The sequence below is a fragment of the Nerophis lumbriciformis genome, linkage group LG08 (genome assembly GCF_033978685.3).
Source record: "Nerophis lumbriciformis linkage group LG08, RoL_Nlum_v2.1, whole genome shotgun sequence".
Taxonomy (NCBI): domain Eukaryota; kingdom Metazoa; phylum Chordata; class Actinopteri; order Syngnathiformes; family Syngnathidae; genus Nerophis; species Nerophis lumbriciformis.
Window position 1 is genome coordinate 30,180,069 of NC_084555.2, and position 26,831 is coordinate 30,206,899.

At 40.8% G+C, this 26,831-nt stretch overlaps 1 protein-coding gene across 1 annotated transcript in view; it reads left to right on the plus strand.

The window, feature by feature from the left end:
- The window catches only part of dlgap2a (discs, large (Drosophila) homolog-associated protein 2a), a 394,976-nt gene that overhangs the window by 203,617 nt on the left and 164,528 nt on the right, over positions 1–26,831 (plus strand). Inside the window, exon 2 of the mRNA XM_061968624.2 lies at positions 14,604–15,748. Within this exon, the coding sequence (XP_061824608.1) occupies positions 14,672–15,748 (1,077 nt within the window). The 5' untranslated portion in view covers positions 14,604–14,671. The remainder of the gene's footprint in view (positions 1–14,603; positions 15,749–26,831) is intronic.

A 26,831-nucleotide genomic window follows, 5' to 3' on the forward strand; every position in this document is an offset into this window, starting at 1 on the left:
TTCAGTAACTCACTTACCGTTACTACATGATGCGTTACTGCGTTATTTTACGTTATTTTTTATGTAGTATCGGCTAGAAACTGAGGATCTGATCGTGTTTTATTGCAGCGAAACAATGACATGCTTCTGATTCTTCCTCTGCGCTCTCTGTGTGTGTGTGTGTGTGTGTCTGGGTTTGGGGAGGGGAGGGGAGGGGAGGGGCGTGTGCAATACAACGTAAACCGTTGGCCAACAAAAAAGTAACCACAGAACACTATACGACTATATGGTATAGTGTTCTGTGGTTACTTTTTGGTTGGCCAAGCGGACGTGACGACAGGCTGTCCTCACTCAGGTCCGCACGGACCTGGAGGGGCGTGCCTAAGTCCGGCTGTAAATCGGGAGAAATTTGGGAGAATGGTTGTCCCGGGGATAGGCACTGAAATTCGGGAGGGTTGGCAAGTATGAGATATTCTCACTTCTTTTCTTTTGTCGAGCACAAAGAAAATATCATTTTAGTTAAATGTAAGTTGTGTCTTGGATCAAAGATCCCGTCTACTGCCCAAAACAACAATTCAAATCTGCCTGGTTAGGCTCTGTGTATGTCACGTGTGCCTTCCTTAGGTGAAGCCAGGTTTACAGCTATGTTGTTGATTGATTGATTGATTGAAACTTTTATTAGTAGATTGCAAAGTACAGTACATATTCCGTACAATTGACCACTAAATGGTAACACCCCAATAAGTTTTTCAACTTGTTTAAGTCGGGGTCCACTGATTCATGATACAGATATATACTATCAAATATATACTAACATCATAATACAGTCATCACACAAGATAATCATCAGGGTATATACATTGAATTATTTACAATCCAGGGTGTGGGATATGGAGGACGGGTGGGGGGGGTTAGGTTTGGTTGGTATCAACACTTCTGTCATCAACAATCAGCATCAACAATTGCTTCATCAGAGAAATGGACATTGAAACAGTGTAGGACTGACTTGGTAGGATATGTACAGCAAGTAGTGGACACAGAGAGAGATCAGAAAGTATAAGAAAAAGTGTCTACATTTGATTATTTACAATCCGAAGAGGTATTATGTGGAAGGGAGGATGTTAGTTTAGGGTTGTAGTTGCCTGGAGGTGTTCTTTTAGTGCGGTTTTGAAGGAGGATAGAGATGCCCTTTATTTTACACCTGTTGGGAGTGCATTCCATATTGAAGTGGCATAGAAAGACAATGAGTTAAGACCTTTGTTAGTTCGGAATCTGGGTTTAACGTGGTTAGTGTTAGTGTTAGTGTTATTATGCTGTTTGTTACTTATGTATGTTATGTTGCAGCTATTTAAAATAGTTTTGTCAATTTGTTCTGGCCTGAAATAAATTGGCCCTTTGAAACATATCTTTGTCTTTGTGTGTTGTATGTAGACCACAAAGCTTCGTAGAGTTCAGTGATGCAAATGCATGTCAAGTTGATCAACAGATTGTATTATTCTCCAGTGCAATAACAGTACTGAAATGAAGGCTAAAAGGGCATTAATGGGAGCTTTAAAAACAAAAAGTAGAAGAAGTAACTAAATAGTTACTTTTCACAGTAACGCATTACTTTTTGGTGTAAGTAACTGAGTTAGTAACTGAGTTACTTTTGAAATAAAGTAACTAGTAACTGTAACTAGTTACTGATTTTCAGTAACTAACCCAACACTGATTATGTACTACATGTATGATGTGGAGCTGACTATGACATACTCAATAAAAGATGGATAAACAATGAGTAAAGTATTGCGGTAGATAAAGTTCTTCAAAATTGTGACATTCTATGTCTACAAGAGACATTCCTCTCCAAACAGGATTTAGGGAGGATGACTTTCACGGCGCAGGAGAGTCAACTACAGATCTCTCTAAGGCAGGGGTCTCAGACACGCGGCCCGCGAGATATTATTTTGCGGCCCGCACCTTAATATGAAAATGTAATATTAGTGCGGCCTGCGAGTTTTATATGAATGGCGCTTGACAGCGTCATACTTGCCAACAAGGGGCGGCGTGGCGAAGTTGGTAGAGTGGCTGTGCCAGCAATCAGAGGGTTGCTGGTTACTGGGGTTCAATCCCCACCTTCTACCATCCTAGTCAAGTCCGTTGTGTCCTTGGGCAAGACACTTCACCCTTGCTCCTGATGGGTGCTGGTTAGCACCTTGCATGGCAGCTCCGGCCATCAGTGTGTGAATGTGTGTGTGAATGGGTGAATGTGGAAATAGTGTCAAAGCGCTTTGAGTACCTTGAAGGTAGAAAAGCGCTATACAAGTATAACCCATTTATTATCATTTAACCCTCCAGATTTTCCGGGACACTCCCGAATTTCAGGCCAACCATTCTCTCGAATGTCTGCCGATTTTCACCCAAACATCAATATTAAGGGCGTGCCGGGATGGCACTGCCTTTAGCGCCCTCTACAACCTGTACAAACAGCGTGCCAGCACAGTCACATGTTGTATTTGGCTTCTGTACACACACAGAAGTGACTGCAAGACATACTTGATCAACAACCACACAGGTCACACTGAGGGTGGCCGTATGAACAAGTTTAACACTGTTACAAATATGCGCCACACTGTGAACCCACACCAAACAAGAAGGACAAACACATTTCGGGAGAACATCCGCACCGTAACACAACATAAACACAACTGAACAAATACTCAGAATCCCATGCAGCCCTAACTCTTCCGGGCTGCAATATACACCCCAAAACCCAGCCCCCCCCCCCCCTCCCTCAGTGCGTCGGTTGAGGTGGGGTGGGGTGTATATTGTAGCCCGGAAAAGTTAGGGCTGCAATGTGTTCTGGGTATTTGCTCTGTTCTGTTTATGTTGTCTTACGGTGCGGATGTTCTCCCAAAATGTGTTCTTGTTTGGTGTGGGTTCACAGTGTGGCGCATATTTTTAACAGTGATAAAGTTGTTTATACGGCCACCCTCAGTGTGACCTGTATGGCTGTTGATCAAGTATGTCTTGCAGTCACTTACGTGTGTCTGCAGAAGCCTCATACAACATGTGGCTGGGCCGGCATGCTGTTTGTATGGTGAAAAAGCGGACGCGACGACAGGTTGTAGAGAACGTTAAAGGCAGTGCTATCACGACACGCCCTTAATATTGTTGTCCGGGTGAAAATTGGGACAAATTCGGGAGAATGGTTGCCCCGGGAGATTGTCGGGAGTCTCCCGGAAAAATCGGGAGGGTTGGCAAGTATGTTGCTAGTGCGGGATAGCCATTCAAAGAAGGTAAATTCATTAAAAAGTGCATGTTAGATTTTTTTAAGAAATATTTTCTTGCGGCCCAGCCTCACCCAGTTTCTGCATCCAGTGGCCCCCAGGTAAATTGAGTTTGAGACCCCTGCTCTAAGGGCATCATCAGAGGGAGAATGCCTGGGGGCGTTGCTACCTTGTGGCATAAAAGATTTGACGTAGTGATTAATGTGGTAAGACTATAAACTGACTGGTGCGTTGGTGTTCAGGTCAGGATGAATAACACAGAGTTTATTATTCTGAACATATACACACCATATGAGTCAGGACATAATAATGATGAATATATGAATAGGCTGGCATTTATTAATGATGTTATGGATGATAATTATTGCACAACCGTTTATGTTGTGGGAGACATGAATGCTGATATTTCTGATAATGCTTCCTCCTTTGTCAAACACATGATCAGGATGTGTGAAGACAATAATCTGGTACTATCTAGCCAGGTGCTTCTACCTGTGGACAGCTTCACTTATTACAGGGAAGCCCACAGAACAACTAGCTGGCTTGATCATCTGATTTGTCATGCAACACTTGGGTCTATGAAAGTACTGTATGAGGCTACTACATCTGGTCATTTCTCTGTTGAGATCACGCTTGACACTGGCAGTCTCCCTGAGATAATGAGGGAGGACAATAGCGCAAGTGAGGCCAAGATAAACTGGTCTAAACTCTTCTCAGAGGATGTGGTATTGTATTGTGGGAGATCAGGTGAACTCTTGAGCAAAATACATTTACCTATGCATGCCATTCTATGTTCCAAAATCAACTGTAATGTCACCTCTCACTGTGCTGACCTCTGTGAAATGTACACTTGTATTGTGTATGCTTTACTAGAGGCCAGCAGACCTCTACTCACTCATTTTAGTAAAGCTAAAAACACCAAGCCTGGGTGGAACAGGTACACTAAGTAGCTGGCCCACATGCAGAGGCTAAGGCGGCCCATGAGTCCTGGGTTATTGCTGGTAGACCTAGACAGGGACCTGTTCTTGAGCATAAAAAGCTCACCAATACTCGATACAAATATGCAGTGCGCTTTGTTGGCAAGCATGAGCAAGCCCTGAGAGCTGACTCTATGGCGTGGAAACTGCTTGACAGCAATGTCACTGGCTTCTGGAAGGAAGTTAAAAATATAAATAAGGTTAAAGCTGCATTGTCATGTGACATTGAGGGTGTATCTGGTGAAGGAAATATAACTGAACTATGGAGGCAGCACTATGCTGCTCTATTCAACTGTGTCAGAAGTGAGCCAGCACTTGAAGCTAGCAAGCTCTAGGGTAGCTGTGTTGCTCTCCATCTGTTTTACGGGGTTAGCAATACATGGCATCCTGCCAAATGCTATGCTGACAGTTATTTTAGTACCTGTCATTAAAGACAAGGTTGGTAAGTTAGGGAGTATGGACAATTCTCAACCTTTCGCCCTAGCCAGCATACTATCTAAAGTGCTGGAAAGTGTGATAATATACAGAGTTGGGGATCTTATTTGCACCAAAGACAACCCATTTGGCTTTAAGAACAAGCATAGCACTGACTTGTGTATTTAAGCTTTAAAAGAAGCAGTAGAAAAATACAGAGCGCAGGGCTCCACAATGTTGGTAGTGTAGCGGTTGCTTTAAGGACATATTTCACCACACCTGTTACTTGACTTTGTCATCATTATTCACTGTCATTGTTCGATTGTGCACATAACAATGTTGTTCTTGTTTAGCAATCATACATGGAGTTAAGAGCGAGTAATTCGGAGCGGCCCCTTTAAGATTCTCGCAAAGATGGGGGTTTGTTGTTCCCGCCATTTTGAGTCGTGTGATGTAAGCAGTCATTCATTCTCTCGTCTTTGATGAATAAACGACGCACACGTGTTTGTGTGTCAAAAGATAGTCCAAGTTGTCTTGCTTTCACGCTACAAGCGCAACACTGGTGACCCCGACGCTTCACTGAATGGATTCAGTGAATATTATCGACCATGACGGCGAATGCGGTGTCTCTGAAGCTGCCTGAGTTCTGGGAAACTAGGTTTTATTGATGCATCCAAGGCATTTGACAGAGTCAACCATCACAAACTCTTTACCAAGCTGAAGGATAGGGGTGTTCCGGGTAGCATCATACGTATTCTGGCATATTGGTATGACAGGCCGACAATGCAGGTAAAATGGGGGAGTAGTTTATCCTCTCCCTTTAGAGTTGGCAATGGGGTACGGCAGGGTGGGATTCTGTCACCAGGCCTATGTGGCCTGTATATGTATGATCTGTCAAGGCAGTTTAGAGAATGCAGAACAGGGTTCATCATTGGGAACACCTTAATCAACTTTATGTACGCTGATGATTTGGCCATTATATCTCTCAGTAGTGCAGGGTTCCAACAGCTTCTTAACATATGCTCAGGCTATGGAGTCAAGTTTGACATCAAGTATAATGCCACAAAAAGTATGGTAATGGTATGTAGGACCAAGGAGGATCAACATCTTAGTTTCCCAGGTTTCTACTTGTCTGGTCAAACCCTGTCTGTGTGTAACAATGGCAAATACTTCAGCCACATCATCAATGACAAGATGGAGCATGATGCTGACATGCTTGGACAGAGAAGAATGCTGTATGTCCAAGTCAATAAGTCGGTGAGAAAATATCACTACTGTTCTGATGAAGCGAAGGCATACTTGTTTAGAGCTTACACAGCATCCCTCAAAAAAGAGAGCTTGCGTAAACTCCAGGTTGCATATAATGACTGTCTCAGAATCCTGCTCGGAAAGCCCAGGGGTAGTAGTGCCAGCAAGCTTTTTATGATTTAGGGATAAACACCTTCCACACCACCCTGAGAATACTGATGTTTAAGTTTATATATAGACTGCAGGGGTCCGAGAATTATCTTATTATACAGACAACCAATCCTAGTTGTAGTTCTGTTAGGTACCAATCGTATATATGGAAACACTGGTATCTGTGCCTTTTATAGAATGTGTAGATGCATTTTTTAAGTATATTTGTATATGTATATATATATATATATATATATATATATATATATATATATATATATATATATATATATATATATATATATATATATATATATAATGTTTAATTTATTTTATTGCTGCTTTTATTTATTTATTAGATGCATTTTACTAGATATGCACAAGCACTGTTTTAATAATATGTGATAATGCCTTTTATACTGTATTTGTAATTGTTTAATGTACTGCATGTGATTGTATGTCTACTTGGACGTTGGAGTCTGCAACATACTTGCCAACCCTCCCGGATTTTCCGGGAGACTTCCGAAATTCAGCGTCTCTCCCGAAAACCTCCCGGGACAAATTTTCTCCCGAAAATCTCCTAAAATTCAGGCGGAGCTGGAAGCCACGCCTCCTTTAGCTCCATGCGCACCTGAGTGACGTGTCGACAGCCTGTTTTCACGTCCGCTTTCCCACAATATAAGCGCGTGCCTGCCCAATCACGTTATAACTGTAGAATGATCGAGGTCGAGTTCTTGGTTTCTTATGTGGGTTTATTGTTAGGCAGTTTCATTAACGTCCTCCCAGCACGGTAACAACACACAACAACAGCAGCCAGTCACGTTTTTGTCTACCGTAAAGAATTTTGTCTGCCGTAAACAGCAATGTTGTGACACTCTTAAACAGGACAATACTGCCATCTACTGTACATGCATATGTGACAATAACATCTACGGCTTTTAGAGAGTGCAGTGCACGACTGCGCACACAACAAGGAGACGAAGCAGAATGCATCATCAGAGAGGGTGTTCAGCATGGTTAGAAAAATAGTGACAGAGAATAGAACAAGGATGGACAATTCAACCCTTAACTCAACAATGAGTAGATGAGTGTTATGTGTGTGTATATGTGTAAATAAATTAACACTGAAATTCAAGTATTTCTCTTATTTATATATATATATATATATATATATATATAATAAAATATATATGTATATACAGGTAAAAGCCAGTAAATTGGAATATTTTTAAAAACTTGATTTATTTCAGTAATTGCATTCAAAAGGTGTAACTTGTACATTATATTTATTCATTGCACACAGACTGATGCATTCAAATGTTTATTTCATTTAATTTTGATGATTTGAAGTGGCAACAAATGAAAATCCAAAATTCTGTGTGTCACAAAATTAGAATATTACTTAAGGCTAATACAAAAAAGGGATTTTTAGAAATGTTGGCCAACTGAAAAGTATGAAAATGAAAAATATGAGCATGTACAATACTCAATACTTGGTTGGAGCTCCTTTTGCCTCAATTACTGCATTAATGCGGCGTGGCATGGAGTCGATGAGTTTCTGGCACTGCTCAGGTGTTATGAGAGCCCAGGTTGCTCTGATAGTGGCCTTCAACTCTTCTGCGTTTTTGGGTCTGGCATTCTGCATCTTCCTTTTCACAATACCCCACAGATTTTCTATGGGGCTAAGGTCAGGGGAGTTGGCGGGCCAATTTAGAACAGAAATACCATTGTCCGTAAACCAGGCACGGGTAGATTTTGCGCTGTGCTGTGTGCAGGCGCCAAGTCCTGTTGGAACTTGAAATCTCCATCTCCATAGAGCAGGTCAGCAGCAGGAAGCATGAAGTGCTCTAAAACTTGCTGGTAGACGGCTGCATTGACCCTGGATCTCAGGAAACAGAGTGGACCGACACCAGCAGATGACATGGCACCCCAAACCATCACCCAACCATGCAAATTTTGCATTTCCTTTGGAAATTGAGGTCCCAGAGTCTGGAGGAAGACAGGAGAGGCACAGGATCCACGTTGCCTGAAGTCTAGTGTAAAGTTTCCACCATCAGTGATGGTTTGGGGTGCCATGTCATCTGCTGGTGTCGGTCCACTCTGTTTCCTGAGATCCAGGGTCAACGCAGCCGTCTACCAGCAAGTTTTAGAGCACTTCATGCTTCCTGCTGCTGACCTGCTCTATGGAGAAGGAGATTTCAAGTTCCAACAGGACTTGGCGCCTGCACACAGCGCAAAATCTACCCATGCCTGGTTTACAGACCATGGTATTTCTGTTCTAAATTGGCCCGCCAACTCCCCTGACCTTAGCCCCATAGAAAATCTGTGGGGTATTGTGAAAAGGAAGATGCAGAATGCCAGACCCAAAAACGCAGAAGAGTTGAAGGCCACTATCAGAGCAACCTGGGCTCTCATAACACCTGAGCAGTGCCAGAAACTCATCGACTCCATGCCACGCCGCATTAACGCAGTAATTGAGGCAAAAGGAGCTCCAACCAAGTATTGAGTATTGTACATGCTCATATTTTTCATTTTCATACTTTTCAGTTGGCCAACATTTCTAAAAATCCCTTTTTTGCCTTAAGTAATATTCTAATTTTGTGACACACGGAATTTTGGATTTTCATTTGTTGCCACTTCAAATCATCAAAATTAAATGAAATAAACATTTGAATGCATCAGTCTGTGTGCAATGAATAAATATAATGTACAAGTTACACCTTTTGAATGCAATTACTGAAATAAATCAAGTTTTTCAAAATATTCTAATTTACTGGCTTTTACCTGTATATAGCTAGAATTCACTGAAAGTCAAGTATTTCTTATATATATATACATATATATATATATATATATATATATATATATATATATATATATATATATATATATATATATGAAATACTTGACTTGGTGAATTCTAGCTGTAAATATACTCCTCCCCTCTTAACCCCGCCCCCAACCACGCCCCCCCAGCTACAATCGGGCGGAAGGCGGGGTACACCCTGGACAAGTCGCCATCTCATCACAGGGTTTTTATAGCATATTACTAAAATCTACTGTTGTTGTTGTTATGGTATATAATTGTTCACAGTGGCACAGTTTTTACATGAACATATATATATATAGATATATATATATATATATATATATATATATATATATATATATATATATATCGTGGTATGTACTCTATGTATATGTACTGATATATATATACAGTACATATATATATGTATATATATATATATATATATATATATGTATATATATATATATACATATATATATATGGACATATAGATATATTTTTATATATATATATACAGTATATATATGGACATATATATATATATATATATATATATATATATAATATATATATATATATATATATATATATATATATATATATATATATATATATATATTTATATATATAGATTTGTATATTTATATATATATATAGACAAAAAGGGCCTTGAGTTTGTGGTTTGATGTTTTTTAACCTTTAAGCAAAAGAACATAACGATATTTACTTACATGTGTTGTTTTATATGATGCAGTGATGGATGATTATTCCTGGTCTCCATGCATGTTAGTGAGCAATGAGTTGAAATGCAATATAATGAACACATTATATCGAGTTGTTATAATGCCACTGCTGCTGCGTTGTCGGGCTTCTGATTGGACAAATGTGCATGCAATTTAAAAAAAACATTTGTGATTTTGAACTGCCTCAAACTGTCCGTTCAGTTTGGGATCAAAGTATGGCCTGAAGGCAGCACTCCACTCCTATATCGAGTTTTTGTTTTTTTACAAAGCCAAGGAACAACTTTAAAAAAGCATGGAAAGTCCAAAATATTTACATACATACGCTTTAATACATTATAAATTGTTAAAATCCCATAAGAATCTTTAATACCATAGGTGTACACTTTGACAGTCACATCAAGGCAAAATATTAATCTAATGGCCTCATAACAGAGTGATGGTCTTATTGCATGGACAGTCTTTACTTCAACAGAAAAGCAGTACAATACGAGTGGGAGAATAGATGTTATCTACTATAAGGCCCCTCACTTTCTTGCATAGACTAATTAAAATAGAGTGATTGAGCATTTGGTCCTAATGGTCATCCAAGCAGCATCAATTGTTAATTTAAGGCTACACAGCCAACAGCAACAGAAGGAGGTGATGGGCCACATTTAGTGACCCCATCACAAGGATGTCTGTCACGCCGTACATCTCACAGACTCTCCGCTGGGCTTTGATGGATCACACCAGATCCACACACTGATAGGCTATTATTTCACTTTGCATTGGATAAATGGCAATGCAGGCTCCAACCTGTCGCCTGCTGTTCTTCTTATGCCTTTTTTGTCCTCTCCTTTTAGCAGACCTATCTGAACAGGGGGTGAAAGCAAAAAAGAAAAAAATATTATGTGAATATTTTAGAAAGCTGCAGTTGATTAAACATTTTAAATGTTTGTGCCTTAAATGTTTTTTAATAGATTCCATATCATTCAAAAATATTAAACTGTTTTATTTGAGCTCTATAATTGGAACTTGATGGTTTAATTGTTTCCATGTGGTATTCCCTTCATGCAGATATTTTGAGACAAAAAAAAAAAATGGTTACAGAGTTAGAAATGACACAAGAAATGGGAAAACAATGTTGGATTTTAAAACGTTTAAAAAATATGACCCATTTGTTTTTAATCCATTATTTTATTATTATTTATTTATGTTTTTTTTATTTTATTTTGGATATACATATTTATATATAGTTATATAGGTTTGCATAATATAAACACTATGTGATAAAAACTATAAATCTGGCTTGCAAAAGAGATGTTTATAATCAAACAAGCTGCAATGTAATGTCGCTCCCTGAAGAGGGGACTACTGTAAATATGTCCTTTCACAGTGGAGGCAAATAAACTCCATGTCGCGTACATTATCACTGGAGGACAAGGAATAGCTAAGTGTTCGACAAACAGAATAATCACTAAGCAAGCTTGAATGTAAAGTATTGCAGCTCAACAAAACATAGAGTAAGTGCTAAGTTTACTTAAACAGAAGTCTATCTTCTAGGAATCACACCACATGGGAGAATAACCAGCTATGAACAGTACTTACTAATCAAGTAGATTAGTAAGAATCTAGATTTGGAATAATACAACTACACAGAGTGCACACGTCCGAAAACACCGGAAATGATGCAATATGTTACTGCATACGTCAAAGGAGGAGCCTTTCACATCCTGTAACCTGTTTTGAAATAGTTTGATTATAATATATATGCCAAATAATATAATATTGTATATTAATGATATGCTTATTTTTCAAAGGATGACCATTTGATCCCAATGTCCCCAAATGAATCACCATTTAGTGTCATCTTCTCACTTTCTCACTGAAGGCTGTAGGTCATGGGTCGCCAGTAGAACCCGTTTTGAGCTGTGAATACCATACGCGCCCAGATGAATGCCACACCATAATAAGGATATATGATTGTCAAGGGTTTATAAACATTGATTCGTAAATCATTATCGTAAGAGGCTGTAATGTATATTGCAATATGAATTGTCCAGGGTGTACACTGCCTTCCACTCAATTGCGGCTGGGATAGGTTACAGCCCCCCAACACACACACACACACACACACACACACACACACGCACACACACATGCACACACACACTCCGGTGTCCCCGAGAGGGACAAGCGGTAGAAAATGGATGGATGGATAGATTTTAGGCCACATCGCCTATTCTTACCGTTGTACAGTAGTATCTCAACTTGGTTAACTAATTGGTTATGTGACTGAGCTCTTAACTCAAAACACTTGTATCTCAAATGAACATCTACCATTGAAGTTATTTGAAATCAATTTAATTGTTGATTCGCCCCAAATAACAACACAATTTTAACATGTAATATTTATTCTAAATAGAAAAACAACATTTTAAATATTGCAAAAAAACAATACAATAGTAACAACTAACTAACAACTACAGTAGTTTTATGAACTAATGTAATAATAATGTACAGCATTTACCTTGGAGGGTGGACTTCTATGGCATCTACTTCCACCTGCTTCTTTGTCAAACACACCATCAGCAGTTTTTCCCATTTTCATGAAAAAAATATCCACCGTTTGAATATTATTTTAACTTTCTTGGCTCGCGTTAGACTCATTTTGTTTTAGTGTGGTGCAGACTAGTAGTGCTACACTCAATATGTTTCTATAATTGAATGAAAATCATCCACTTTTTCTTCTGAGCACTGTCCTTCACCCTCACTATATTCCTTAACCGTAGTTGGAAAACAAAATTATGTCCATCTGTTGTCCAGATGTTTTGGGTGGATCACACGAGGTTGACTGTGACTTCTTCACTTGGGCTACGCCAGCTAATGGCGGGGATGCTGCTAGCTCAAATTGTTGCAGAGAGAAATCTCTTATCTCAAAACACGCTTAAGTTGGGACACTCTTGAGTTGAGGTAGCACTGTAGTATAATTTTTGAATCAGAATCAGCTTTATTGTCATTACGCATGGTAACGAGATTGAGGCCATTCCATACAGTGCGATGTTAAAGTTAAAGTTAAAGTACCAATGATTGTCACACACACACTAGGTGTGGCGAAATTATTCTCTGCATTTGATCCATCACCCTTGATCACCCCCTGGGAGGTGAGGGGAGCAGTGGGCAGCAGCGGTGGCCGCGCCTGGGAATCATTTTTGGTGATTTAACCCCCAATTCCAACCCTTGATGCTGAGTGCCAAGCAGGGAGGTAATGGGTCCCATTTTTATAGTCTTTGGTATGACTCGGCCGGGGTTTGAACTCACAGCCTACCGATCTCAGGGCGGACACTCTAACCACTAGGCCACTGAGTAGGTCTGCATGCAAGAAAATAATGTGTAAATATATAAAAATATAAAAAATATAGAAGTGCAAAGAAAGGTGTGGAAGAGAACAGTGCACACTCTATACTCTCTATACAATGTACACTCTATACACTCTGCGCAAAATGTACACCCTATACACTGTACAAATGTTGTTGTGTCGTACTGGGGAAGGAGACGGCACGACAACAGGATATCAAGCTTCAACAGGTTTATTGCGTGCTTGATGAGTGAATGGAGTGTGTATGCTACTATATGTTTTGCATGAGAAACTATGTGTGTGAATTTACCATATAAATACCATAAATTATGTTCAGGTGCGTGTTGAATGAAAAGCGTCCAAGTCCAAAGGGCAATCCAAGAGGGAGGGTCCAAGGTCCAAGCGGGATCGGGGCAGGAAGGCGAAATCCGGAAGTCCAAAACTGGGTCAAGGATCGGGGAGAGCAAGCAGAGTCCAGGAGGGAAATATGGCAGCGGAGGTACACAGCGAGGTTGGAACGTGGGTACTGTGGGAAGAACGAAAGACAACACTGGGATCAGGAAATGAGGCACAAGGAAAGCAGGCAAACGAGCATGAGCTGGAGGGAAGTCAGAGACGTGAAGCTTACTGCGAGCAGAGCGACGTTCCGACGACGATGAGTCAGCGTCAAAGGTTCTTATACGGTCGTCCCTCATCAGTTCCAGGTGCGTTGGGTGTTGATTGCCTCCGGCTGCGGCGGAGTGTGGGCGCGGTCCGCGTGATGAGCGAGGGGGCGTGTCTGGTGCTCACAGCGGAGCTTCTGAGCGCTGCCGCAGAAGAGGGAAGCACCAAACGCGTATGCGCCGTAACAAATGTACACCCTATACACCCTGCACAAATGTGACCCTATACACTCTGTACAAATGTACACCCTATACAGTGGGTGAAATGAATATATACATGAATATCTACAGGAAAAAACAGGGTGGTTGGTGGAATGGGTTATTGTACCGAAGAGAAGGCAGTTATGAGGGACAATGGGGCAGTCCGTTCAGGGTGGTTATGGCCCTGGGGAAGAAGCTGTTCTTTAGCCTGTTTGTCTTGGTTTTAATGCACCTGTAGCGCTTTCCAGGGGGAAGCAGGTGGAACAGGTCAGAGCCAGGGTGGGTGCTGTCCTTGATGATGGCACTGGCTCTGTTGAGGCAGCGGGAGGTGTAGATGTCCATCAGAGAGGGGAGAGGGCGGCCGATGATCTTCTGAGCCGTCTTGACCACTCTTTGCAGCCTCTCCCTGTCTGTTGCAGTGCAGCTGCCGTACCATACTGTAATACAGTAGGTCAGCAGGCTCTCGATGGACGAGCGGTGGAAGGTCAGAAGGTCTGAAGAAACTGCTCCTGCAACCCTCCCCTCAGAAAACATTATACTGTATGGCTGTGGCTTCTATTACACTGCCCAAGAACTTGATTTTTTTCAGCAATGTTTCTGCTCACCCCAGACACAGTAGAAAAAAAACCCTATCAATTCTGCCTTTAAACATAACTAAAGTTAATGTTTTTTTTTTTTTTTAAGTGTTTTTTATTTTGTCCTTTTTACACCAGTCTAAAAGAGCCCAGTTCCAAATTATAAACTGCAATAATTGTGAAAATGGAATTTATGACTTGTGTTTTAATAGCCTTCCTTTCACGCTCACTTTCAGACCAGCAGTACTCATGGTCAACCTCGCCATACTTCGATGAGGAAAGCTACTCCCCTCCACCCAAAAACATGAAGGGTCTCTCCGGTGGCCGCCCCGCCCACCTGCAGCTCACCTCCCCCACCTCAGCCCACACTTGCGGCTATGTCGATGTTGACCATTCCCTGGAGCATCACCTACACCGTGGAGATTCACGGCCCCCGTCCTACCTCCTCAGCCCCACCGAGAGCTGTCCCCTGGAAGGTCGTCACCGCTTCTCACCACGGAGCTCCATCCACTCGGAGTGCATGGGGGTACCAGTGTCCATGGCACCCACCGACCACTCTGTCGCATGTAGCACTTTTCCACGCATGCACTATGGAAGTGCGTCGCGGGACACCGGGGGAAACACGTCTGTCTGCAGGGATTCCCGGGATGATGGTGGCTCCTCGTCGCATGGCAGTAGTGGCAAAATGAACCGAATCCCTGCAAACCTTCTGGACCAATTTGAGAAACAGATGCCGCTGCACCGTGATGGCTTCCACACTTTGCAGTATCAACGTACCTCCACTACAACCACAACCACAGAGCAACGCAATGAAAGCCCCGGACGGATACGCCACCTAGTGCACTCGGTACAGAAGCTTTTCACAAAGTCCCACTCTCTGGAGGGTTCTTCCAAGATGAACGGTAGCAAAAGCGACTCGCACCGGGACGGCTCGCATCATCATCACCACCATCAAAGTCACCACAAACACAGCAAGCGCAGTAAGAGCAAAGATCGCAAAAGCGACGGGAGCGGGAGACAACGTTCAGGAGGTTGGTGGAGTTCGGACGACAACCTGGATAGTGACAGCACATACCGGCCACACAGCGTCATGTCCCGACACCCCGTGGACCAAATCACTCACTGCTACCCAGACTCGATGCACAGCCACCTTGCAGGAGACCTGTCGCTAAAGACTTCCAAAAGTAACAACGATGTCAAGTGCTCAGCGTGTGAGAGCATAAGCATGGCACCAGAGGGAAAGTTCATGAAGAGGAGCTCCTGGTCGACATTAACCGTCAGCCAAGCCAAGGAGGCCTACAGGAAGTCTTCGCTCAATCTGGAGAAACCAATGACGCCAACAGATCTCAAGCCCAACCTCAGGCCGTGCCACTATCTACAGGTGAGTTCTCTTCCCATCATAAGATATTGTCCATATTTTTTTTGGGATGATATTCATTGATAATTACTTGATTCATCCAATGTCTTGTAAAAATGTTGTCCTTCATTCATAAAGGTTTAGAATGAAGCACTTTTTCAAAATGTATACCTGTGTCCTGGGTATGACTCAAAACTGCATCCGGTGATGAGGCTTCAGTTCGGGAGTTCTGGAGTTTTGGGGAAGGTAGAGTTACCCCTCAGTCATCATTGCTCCCAGGTCCACTCTGACCCGGGGTGGTAGTACCTGTCAGGGTCCCAGCTATGGGTTAAATAGCTTGCAGAGACCGCTTCAAAAGTCTCTGCCTCATTGACCAGTGCCTACTGGCTAACCACTTGGTTATAGACTACGGGAGATAACCCCTAACGAAAAATCTGTGGCGAGGACCCGCATTAGGCAGTCACCAACAGACTGGTGCTCTGGCAGTCCTCTGCAACCCCATGCGGCAAAAGGTCGTCATGAGCTTTTCATGCCACTGGAGGACGCCACATGGGGCCAAGACAAAACAGTGCGGGTAGAGACTGCGCACTTCTACCACCACTTAAATCAAATCACTGCACAGGTGTTTTGCTCCTCCTCAGCACTACCCCCAACCCCCAGCCTAAGCAACCTTGTCTAGACCCTATTAATCACCTTTTTATTACACAGCAGAGCATCTTTTGGGATTGCTTTAGAGATTAAAAAAAAATATTCTTCAATTTTAAATCTGGGCTGTCAAAATGACTGTGGAAATCCATAATTGTTGTTAATCTGATTAAGAAGTTTAACCCGATTATCCGAACCTGCAATGACTGAAAACCTCCGAAACGTCTCCAGCGACACATTTGGGGCTGTTTTTCAAAGTAGTGTTAATGTCGCACGTGCACAAATGAGCGGTTCATCCAGTAGTGCTACAGTAGGAAGGGGATTCATATGGCCCCATTTGTAGCCGTTTACCTGACACATGAAACGTGACAAATTGGGAGGCGCACAATCCAGTTAGCCGCCAGACAGCAGTAGTGTTGAATATATTAAAATTAGTTTTGTGGAAATTCCAGCTTTGACCAGATCATCAGTTGCTATGTAGAGTGGCACTTTCCATCATTTTCAGCAGATTGCATAGCAAAATTATTAACCTCCCACCTTCCTCTCACACAAGAGTCACCCAGTAATTCTGCAGTCTACTCCTGTAAACTGCAGAAGCAAACAAATCAATACAGAAGACTGTTTAAATCTAGCATAAATAATAAGAATAAAAAGTAAAGTACAAATGACTTAAATAAAACGAATAAACATTAAATAACATTCAAATCAAAAAGGTGGGTGTTAAGCCTGCTCTTATAAACATGAATGTTCTCTGCAGCCCCGAGGACGTCCAGCAAGCTGTTCCAAAGACGGGGGCCATTTTAATGGGAATATGCCATCCTGTGAGTTTGTGTCCTGACTTTGGAAAATAATTAGGAGACGAGTGCTAGGGGATCTCAGGCTCTGTAAGGGTATGTGGCGTAAAAGTAAATATGAAAGATAAGAAGGCCCAATACCATAAATGCATTTAAAAAAAAAAGAAAGAACTAAAGCTAAAACTTGTAGCTCATCGTCCGTATATGCAGGCTAAAAAAAATATAAGGTTCTGGATCATCATTTGTCCCAAAGTAGTCGTTGTTGGCTCCCATGAAGTCTGCCATGGTTAGTAATTGTGGTATTTTATTGAAGTAAATAGCAGACTTTGTGATGCGTCTGTGAAATTAATTACCCCCGGTATGCTTAAAACGACAAAAATACGTACAGTATATATTACATATCATTATGAATGTGCTTGTTACTACATGACATATATGCTTACAGGATGTATATAAACGTTGATGGAGGTTTGTGTAATAGGCAGAATACTGTAGTGCGAATCCCATCAGCTCCATTGTGAGCCGACTCTTGCTAGTGTTTATTTACAAGTTAAAAAAAAAAAAGGAAAAACATGCGCACTTGTCTCACATTAATGATTGTGACTGATAGACCTAATTCCAAAAAAAGTGCAGTCACCTTTTAAAATCGATCCTGTAATACAGCCAATGCAGTGATTTTAAAACTAGTGTAATTTGGTCTTTGTCAGGAATTTTGGAGTAATTGGAATAGACCAAAAGCAAATGTGCACTACAGAGAATGCTGCCTTTCAGAATAAGAATATAGGAGAAGGTAGAAGTCGGGGCCCACAGTCTGCAGGCTTATGGAAATGTGGCCCCTCGAACTATTTTGTTGAATAGGCCTCCTCTACAGGAAGGAGTTTTATTTTCTGCTACAGCTTAGAATAGCGCATTAGCAACAAGAAAAAAGGTGTAACAAATCCACATTAACTTGGGTAAATGTTTGTTTAGAAACATTAACAATGTTAGACTCTACCCATGTTCTTTTGTTTAACAGTCAGAGGTCGGGTTTTCTGGGAGATTTCACAAGCATTTAATAAAACAGATCACAGGTAAATGTTACAGCATTGGTCTCACTCCCACAAAAGTATTGTCGATTGCGTATGTGAACACCATGAGCAGATCCCTCGACAAGCGCAAGCATCTGCAAAAGTGAGCCCCAATGAAGATTGTGTCACTCTCATAATAGCAAAAGAGGCAATAAGTCCAATGGGTCAACACGTTTTCACGAAGGTCGACGAAAAAAAGTGATGAAGAGAGAGATACATCGACAAAGTTTTTTGTTTTTGTCAAAACGATGTGTAGCTAAATAAAATTACTATTGTACTTTAAAAACATTTTCTGAGGCTAGTTCCTCCTTTTCAAGATGTTAACCTTTGACCATTCTTTAGCTATTAAAGACCGCTACAACTTGAGGTTACATTTGAAGACGTTGTTATTTACAAGAGATTAGACGTACCTAAATATGCATCAATGTCTCAAAAACAACAGATGCCTATTTGTGCGGACTTAAACATTTTGACATCAAATGGAGTGTAAAAAAAAAAGGGTTCATTTAAGTGAATTGTATATTTATTGTATATAATACTATAACGTTATTGTTAATAAACACAATAAATGCATCTACAGTATAGTCCCTTCTTTACTGACTCTCTTGGCTCCTACAAAATGAAAGACAATTGATTTAGATGAAAAAAGTAATAAATATTTAACTGTGACGTAAAAAAATTAAATAATCGACTGCAATCCTGGAATTATCTGATAAAAATAAGTGTAATTGTTCGACAGCACAATCAAATATGTTAGTTTACAAATCCCCATGTCAAAGATGTGTGTTGGCCAGGCTTCCTTTTGCATTGGTGTGGGACAATGAAGTATTAGGGCAGGAATAGACTCACACAAACACAACAGCCTGAAACCAGCTTTTTAGGTGCGTTTTTAGAGATCTGCTTCTAGGGTTGGGCATTGTGTCAATTTCAATGATTACGATTTCTCGCTTTGATTTCGATTCCTAAGTAGGCAGGGTCACCATAACAATTTGCAAGGTTTATATGAGTGTGCTAATCTTTTGATTAAAAGTCTCGTTTATTAACAAGACAAACATGTAAAAATAAATCGTGGTGGCAATTTATTTTTCGTTGTTCGATGTATATTTGTATAGTTTCTTCCGGTCCAGCATCGGAACTCGGAATTGAAATTTTACAATTTGAACGATTCTAGGAGAATCGGAAAGTCAGTCCCAGAGGTGGGTAGTAACCCCGTTAGATTTACTTTTGTAACTTTTTGCACTTGTCCGAGTAGTTTTATTACAACATACTTTTCTACTTTTACTTGAGTATTACTTGAGTGCAGTACTTTTACTCCAATACATTGAGTTTAATTCAGATCGTTTCATTTATTGGTATCATAATTATTTATAATCTATCGATTAAGGCTTGCAAAGTTGTATTCATATGGCTTGTCAGCGAGACATTCCAACGGGCACTGTCACATGACTCTGTTCCACCAATCCAATGTAAGCACATTTGAAACAATTGCACCAATTAAACAGAGCCTGGCATACTACCTTATTTGTAGGCAAAGAATAACAAGCAGACACAGTATACTATAACAAGCAAAAAGTACAGATATGGAAGCTTGAAATAGGTCAATATTTTTTAAAGTATATAATACAATTAAACCTACTTGTTTGATAAGTGTCTGAGTGTTCTCAAAGTAGACACTTCAATTACATGACATGACGCCAGTACATCCTGGCTGATTGAGAGATCCGGTAGACAGAAGCCTCCTGACAGACATATTTTGACACTAAAACTTTTTTTACATACACAATGGAATTAATTAATACAGAGTAAAAATGATATGTATGTTTCAAGACATGATTTCAAGACAGCATCGATCTCATTCCTTCAAATAATTCCACAACATTGTTATTTATATGTTAGTCGGTGATGTATGACTTAAACATCCAAATACAACAAATTAGACTTCATTAACATGTAAACCAGCAATTAAAAATAATTTACTGCATAGTTTGTAAAAACAGTAAATAGTCATACAGTTCACTAAAAGCAATCTTTTCATATGTCTGTGATGATCATAATAGCCACAAGTGTCATTTAAACACATCAAAACATTACCAGCAACATCAAATATCCGTGGAAAGTTGTAGTTATTGGTTAGAACCAGAGCATACAACCCTTGTCTTATCCTAGAATGACAAAAACATAGATACAACATGAATTTCACAGGCATTTATTGCCAAATCCATCCATCCATCCATTTTCTACCGCTTATTCCCTTTGGGGTCGCGGGGGGCGCTGGAGCCTATCTCAGCTACAATAGTCAAATAAAACTGTAGCAGTCCTAAAACTGAAACCTGGGGCCGTATTTTGCGAAATTTAGTCCTACTCTCAAACTTAAGAATAAAAGCTATTTATCAACTTTCTTAAGTCTAAGAATCACTCCTACTCTCCACGATATTTAAGAGACCTTCAGAGGTGTCCTAAGTGGTTAGGTGTTGCCAGAGGGGGATGGCACTGAGGCGAGAGAGACGTGCCCGAACGTTCAGGGAGCGGAAGGATGTCCTGGCTTTGTTTGATGACAAGCAGCTGATTAAACGGTATCGTTTAGAGCGGGTATTATTTTTGTCACAGATTTAATAATAAGGGGCGTCATCTCATCAGCAACACCACGCAGCAGAGCTTTCACAGCAGAACTAAAGGTCATCACAATGCTTCGATATCTTGCCACTGGGAAAATGAATTGGAAAGAAAAGGAAACATTTATTTATGATTCATTGCCAATATTGTTTGTTTGTTTTGTATTATTTTGTAGTTTATTGTCAAAATATACACTCCCATTGTCCACTTAAATATTTCTAAGATATTTCTTTATTCTTAGACAAGGGATTCCCTTCCGTGATTGGTCATTTCTATGGACACAGAAATGACGTCACCTAAAATTCAGTTTGCGGCACATAGTAATGTCGTAATTCAGCTCTGAGTGTGACACTTAAGATTCAGTCCTACACTTCGCTGAAAGTGTGAGTAAGACACTTGATAACTAACTTTTAAGTGCAGCATCCAGCGAAGAATTTCTTTACTCATAAGTCAACTCTTAGCAGACTTCTTAGGAGTAATTCTAAGACGCTTGATAAATACGGCCCCTGGACTAAATCACCTAAAACGGACAAATACTCTGCCTGTTCACAGCTAAAATGGGAATGATATGTAATTATTTAGATCAAAATTACTTTTGTGCTGTTTCTTGTAGTATGAACCTTCCATATATGGACTGCAATTCTTGGTGGAGCTATTGTTTTAACCTATGTTTTTTCATTGCATGCCAACATTTCGACGTAGCAAAAATAATCACATTAACATGTAAATATGAAAGAGCAAAATAACATTGGTTCCAGATTTTAAAATAGACATTGTGTAAACAACTAAAAGAATATGCAAAGTTTAATAAAGGCCAACCATAAAATTACAGATGTAGAGTTTAGCATAAACGGATTGTCCTTAGTTTTTTTCTTTGTGTTTTGTTCGCTGCATTTTATATGATCCTTTTAGAATATGCGCGCCCTTTTAAATTATGTTTTAGAAAAACTCTATATCACAAGACAGATTAGCATTTTGCTCAGGTCCTAGAAAATCAGTCACCACACTTGACAAAATCATCTTGTTTATATGTTCCAAAAAGAACATACAAATTTGATCATAAATCCCAAATTGTTAGCCCAAGTAGGATTTATACAGCTTCAATAACACAGCTGTTTAGTTTACAACAATACGGCATCTAATAGGATCTAGAAGTTCCCCCTGCAGCCAAAATAGAGACGTAGGGAATAACAATAGCAAAAAGCTGATGTATCTCTAAAAATAACATTCAATTTATGCTTGCTGATGCATAAAATGTTTTGGAGTACTCTCGTGTAAGTGAGTAGACACTACTTCCATCAAGTCAAGTGCAGTCGTCTGCAGTGTATCTTACCCTTTAGGTCACCCAGCTCAGGTAGAGTCTAACGTGCGGCACCATAAACATTTCTAAAAATATCCACTCCCGCTTCCTACTTCCTGCCGCAGGACTATATATAGCCCTGCGTTATCAATTTAATCCATGCGGGGGTAACATGTCTTCCCCCCCTGCGGGGAAATCAATGCATTCTCGAAGATGCATAAAAGAGATGGGAAAGAAATTGGAGATACAATCAAATAAAGTGTGTGAGTCCCATTATGGATGAACTGAGATTGTCCAAAAAAATATATATTCTTGATCCTCGTTCCAGCTGCTCTTACTCGAGCACATCCATAAAATGACGGATATTTGGAATACAAAGAATGAGGCTTTCCCTGTGTCGACACGTAAAAGGATGGTGTTGTTTATTTTCAAATCCATAAGAGACGATTAAACTTGTTGAATGTTGTCTAGATTTGTTTCCATGTCGACAAGTCGTGGATGTCATCTCGCTTCTAAATATCTGTATTCCTGGTGCTGTGTTGCTTTGTGAAAGCACATTATAATTTACGGCAATATCCCACTTCATTGTGCGTTCTACATTTTGTGAAAGGTTCAAGGAATACATGCTTGATTTACAGCCACGGCTCTGATGCGCCGATTTTGAACAAACTCTTTCTGGAATAGGCCAGTGTTACACAGTAAATAGTTGAGTATTTATAAGTATTATGGTAGAAAAATTACTTGCAAAAACGTATCTCAATCTGTGCGTCTGTGACTCAATTCACATGCCTGTGTTCTAATGTGTGTGTCTGTATCTCAATGTGTGTGTTTGTAATCAGAGCCAGGTGTGCATGTCTTAGGTTGTCTGTCTGTATTAAGATTTGTCCGTGGGTAAAAAAAAATGTGTGTTCTTGTATTTAAGTTAAGGTAAAAGTTAAAGTACCAATGATTGTCCTCTGCATTTGACCCATCACCTTGTTCACCCCATGAAAGGTGAGGGGAGCAGTGAGCACCAGCGGTGGCCACACCTGCGAATAATTTTTGGTGATTTAACCCCCAATTCCAACCCTTGATGCTGGGTGCCAAGCAGGGAGGTAATGGGTCCCTTTTTTTTTATAGTCTTTGGTATGACTCGGCCGGGGTTTGAACTCACGACCTACCGATCTCAGGGCGGACACTCTAACTACTAGGCTACTGAGCAGGTCATTTCTACCCTTCTTGAGACATCAACAAGGAAAAGTACCTTCCATATGAGGACCGGTAAACAAGTTAGGACCGAAACCATGGTCCCAATAAGGAAAACCATTGCATCTAATAGAGAATGTCTCATTGCACCCCTGGTGGTGAAATCTATCAAACTTAGGGTGGTCCCAAAAAGGAGGGATTTTTCAAATTGACTGTGTCGGTTTTAAAAGTGCTCCACCTCTGGTCAACATATGAAACAAGAAGTGTGTGTAAGAAATTGAAATGTGGCCCTTTGGCCAAAATTAATTTAAAAAAAAAAATGTATATGTATATAGAGACATCATGTAATAACTTGAAGTAAATAATGAGAGATAGGCATTTTTCAGGGGTATCAAGAAGATAACAAATACAAGAATGTGTGTGTGTGTGCGCGTGCGTGTGTGTGCGTGTGCGTGTGCGTGTGCGTGTGCGTGTGCGTGTGCGTGTGCGTGTGTGTGTGTGTGTGTGTCCGATTGGTTGTCTCGATTGGTTGTCTTTGTACACGTGACTTTTTGTTTCGTTTCTGCCATAAAAGAGTGATGTGTGCGTAATCATATTTGTATGTGCGTATAATATAATCTGTGTGTGCGTAATAAGAGTTGTGTGTACGTCAAAAAAAATGTTTGTGTGTGTGTAATCAGATTTGTGTGAAGTAGCAACCCTGGCTGTATTTTTTACTTTTGCGACACTTCTGTCGTGTAAGAGTTGTGTGTCTGTGCAGCGTTTGGAACTTGTAAAAAGACTTGTATGTCTGTAAATCCACCTTTTCTTTCCCTATCCTCACCACTAATCTGCGCTTTGCACCCACTCGCACTTGTGTCACCTTACATAAATAACAGTGAATGTTTTAGCAGTAGTTGTCAAAAGTATTTTGTACTCAAATAATTTATCAGTAATTTTATGACACATAGCGGCCGAAATGATCGTGTTTCCTCCGTCGGTCCAATCACAGATAGAGTGACTGTGATCACCCATGGTCTCCTCTTAAAGGCCTACTGAAATGCGATTTTCTTATTTAAACGGGGATAGCAGGTCCATTCTATGTGTCATACTTGATCATTTCGCGATATTGCCATATTTTTGCTGAAAGGATTTAGTAGAGAACATCGACAATAAAGTTCGCAACTTTTGGTCGCTGATAAAATGCCTTGCCTGTACCGGAAGTAGTAGACGAGTAGCGTGACGTCACAGGTTGTGGAGCTCCTCACATCTGCACATTGTTTACAATCATGGCCACCAGCAGCGAGAGCAATTCGGACCGAGAAAGCGACGATTTCCCCATTAATTTGAGCGAGGATGAAAGATTTGTGGATGAGGAAAGTGAGAGTGAAGGATTAGAGGGCAGTGGGAGCGATTCAGATAGGGAAGATGCTGTGAGAGGCGGGTGGGACCTGATATTCAGCTGGGAATGACTAAAACAGTAAATAAACACAAGACATATATATACTCTATTAGCCACAACACAACCAGGCTTATATTTAATATGCCACAAATGAATCCCGCATAACAAACACCTCCCCCCTCCCGTCCATATAACCCGCCAATACAACTCAAACACCTGCACAACACACTCAATCCCACAGCCCAAAGTACCGTTCACCTCCCCAAAGCTCATACAGCACAAATAAGTCCCCAAAGTTACGTACGTGACATGCACATAGCGGCACGCACGTACGGGCAAGCGATCAAATGTTTGGAAACCGCAGCTGCATGCGTACTCACGGTACCGTGTCTGCGTATCCAACTCAAAGTCCTCCTGGTAAGAGTCTCTGTTGTCCCAGTTCTCCACAGGCCAATGGTAAAGCTTGACTGTCATCTTTCGGGAATGTAAACAATGCTGTGTTATCCGGCACAACAGTCAGGGGGTGCATTCTACGGCAGGGGTGCGTTATCCAGCACAACACCTGCTGCAATACACTGCTTCCCATCTTCAGCTTTCTTCTTTGCTGTCTCCATTGTTCATTGAAAAAATTGCAAAAGATTCAAAAACACAGATGTCTAGAATACTATGGAATTTTGCGATGAAAACAGACGACTTAATAGCTGGCCACCATGCTGTCCCACAATGTCCTCTACAATCCGTGATGTCACGCGCAGGCGTCATCATACCGAGGCGTTTTCAGCAGGATATTTCGCGCAAAATTTAAAATTGCACTTTAGTAAGCTAACCCGGCCGTATTGGCATGTGTTGCAATGTTAAGATTTCATCATTGATATATAAACTATCAGACTGCGTGGTCGGTAGTAGTGGGTTTCAGTAGGCCTTTAACTGGATGCTCGAACCACTTCATCTAGCTCCTCTCAATGCGGAGGAGGAGCGGCTTTACTCTTACTCTTACTCTCGACCTGCTCAGTGGCCTTGTGGTTAGAGTGTCCGCGCTGAGACTGGAAGATCGTGAGTTCAAACCCCGGCCTAGTCATACCAAAGACTATAAAAATGGGACCCATTGCCTTCACTCAGCATCAAGGGATGGAATTGGGGGTTAAATCACCAAAATGATTCCTGAGCGTGACCACCACTGCTGATCACTGCTCCCCTCACCTCCCAGGGGGTGAACAAGGGGATGGATCAAATGCAGACGATAATTTCACCACACCTAGTGTGTGTGTGTGACTATTGTTGGGACTTTAACTTGAACTTAATTCCTTTCGAATGACAGCACTTCTCACTCTATCTCTAAAGGCGGGGGAAGCAATCATTTCGGCAGCTATATGTCATAACTTACTTGAGTACAAAATACTTCAACTAAGTTACTGTTAAAACATTAACTTTTATTTACATAAAGTGATGGAAAGTATGTTGTTGTTGGCTTCAATGCCAACACAAGTGTGAGTGGGTGCAAGGCGCCGATGAGTGGTGAGTATAGGAAAGAAAAGGTGAAGTTGCAGACACACAAGTCTTTTTACAAGTTCGGATCGCTGCACAGACCCACAACTCCTACACGACCGAAACGTCGCAAAAGTCCCATGTAAAATGACAGCCAATCAGTGTTTGTGCCTCGCACAAATCTGATTACACGCACAACTCTTGATACGCACACACAGATTGTATTACACGTACACACAAATGTCACTACTCTTACACGGCAGAAACGTAGTAAAAAGTCACATGTAAAAAGACAGCCAAAAGGTTACCTGCTTCACATGAATCCGAATACGGACACACACCTCTAAATACAGACAGACAGATTTTTTTGTATTTTTACCCACAGACAAATCATAATACTGATTACGCTCACACACATTGAGATACAGACAAACATGTGAATTTGATTACAGGCGCACAGATTGAGATACGTGTCTGTAAATAACTTAGCTACAATAATACTTCCATATGCCCAAATGCAGCTGAGATAGGCTCCAGCACCCCTGCGACCCCGAAAGGGACAATCGGTAGAAAATGGATGGATGGATGGATGGATTAACAGGAATAGTTAGAATAGAATAGTTAGTTAGTTAACAGG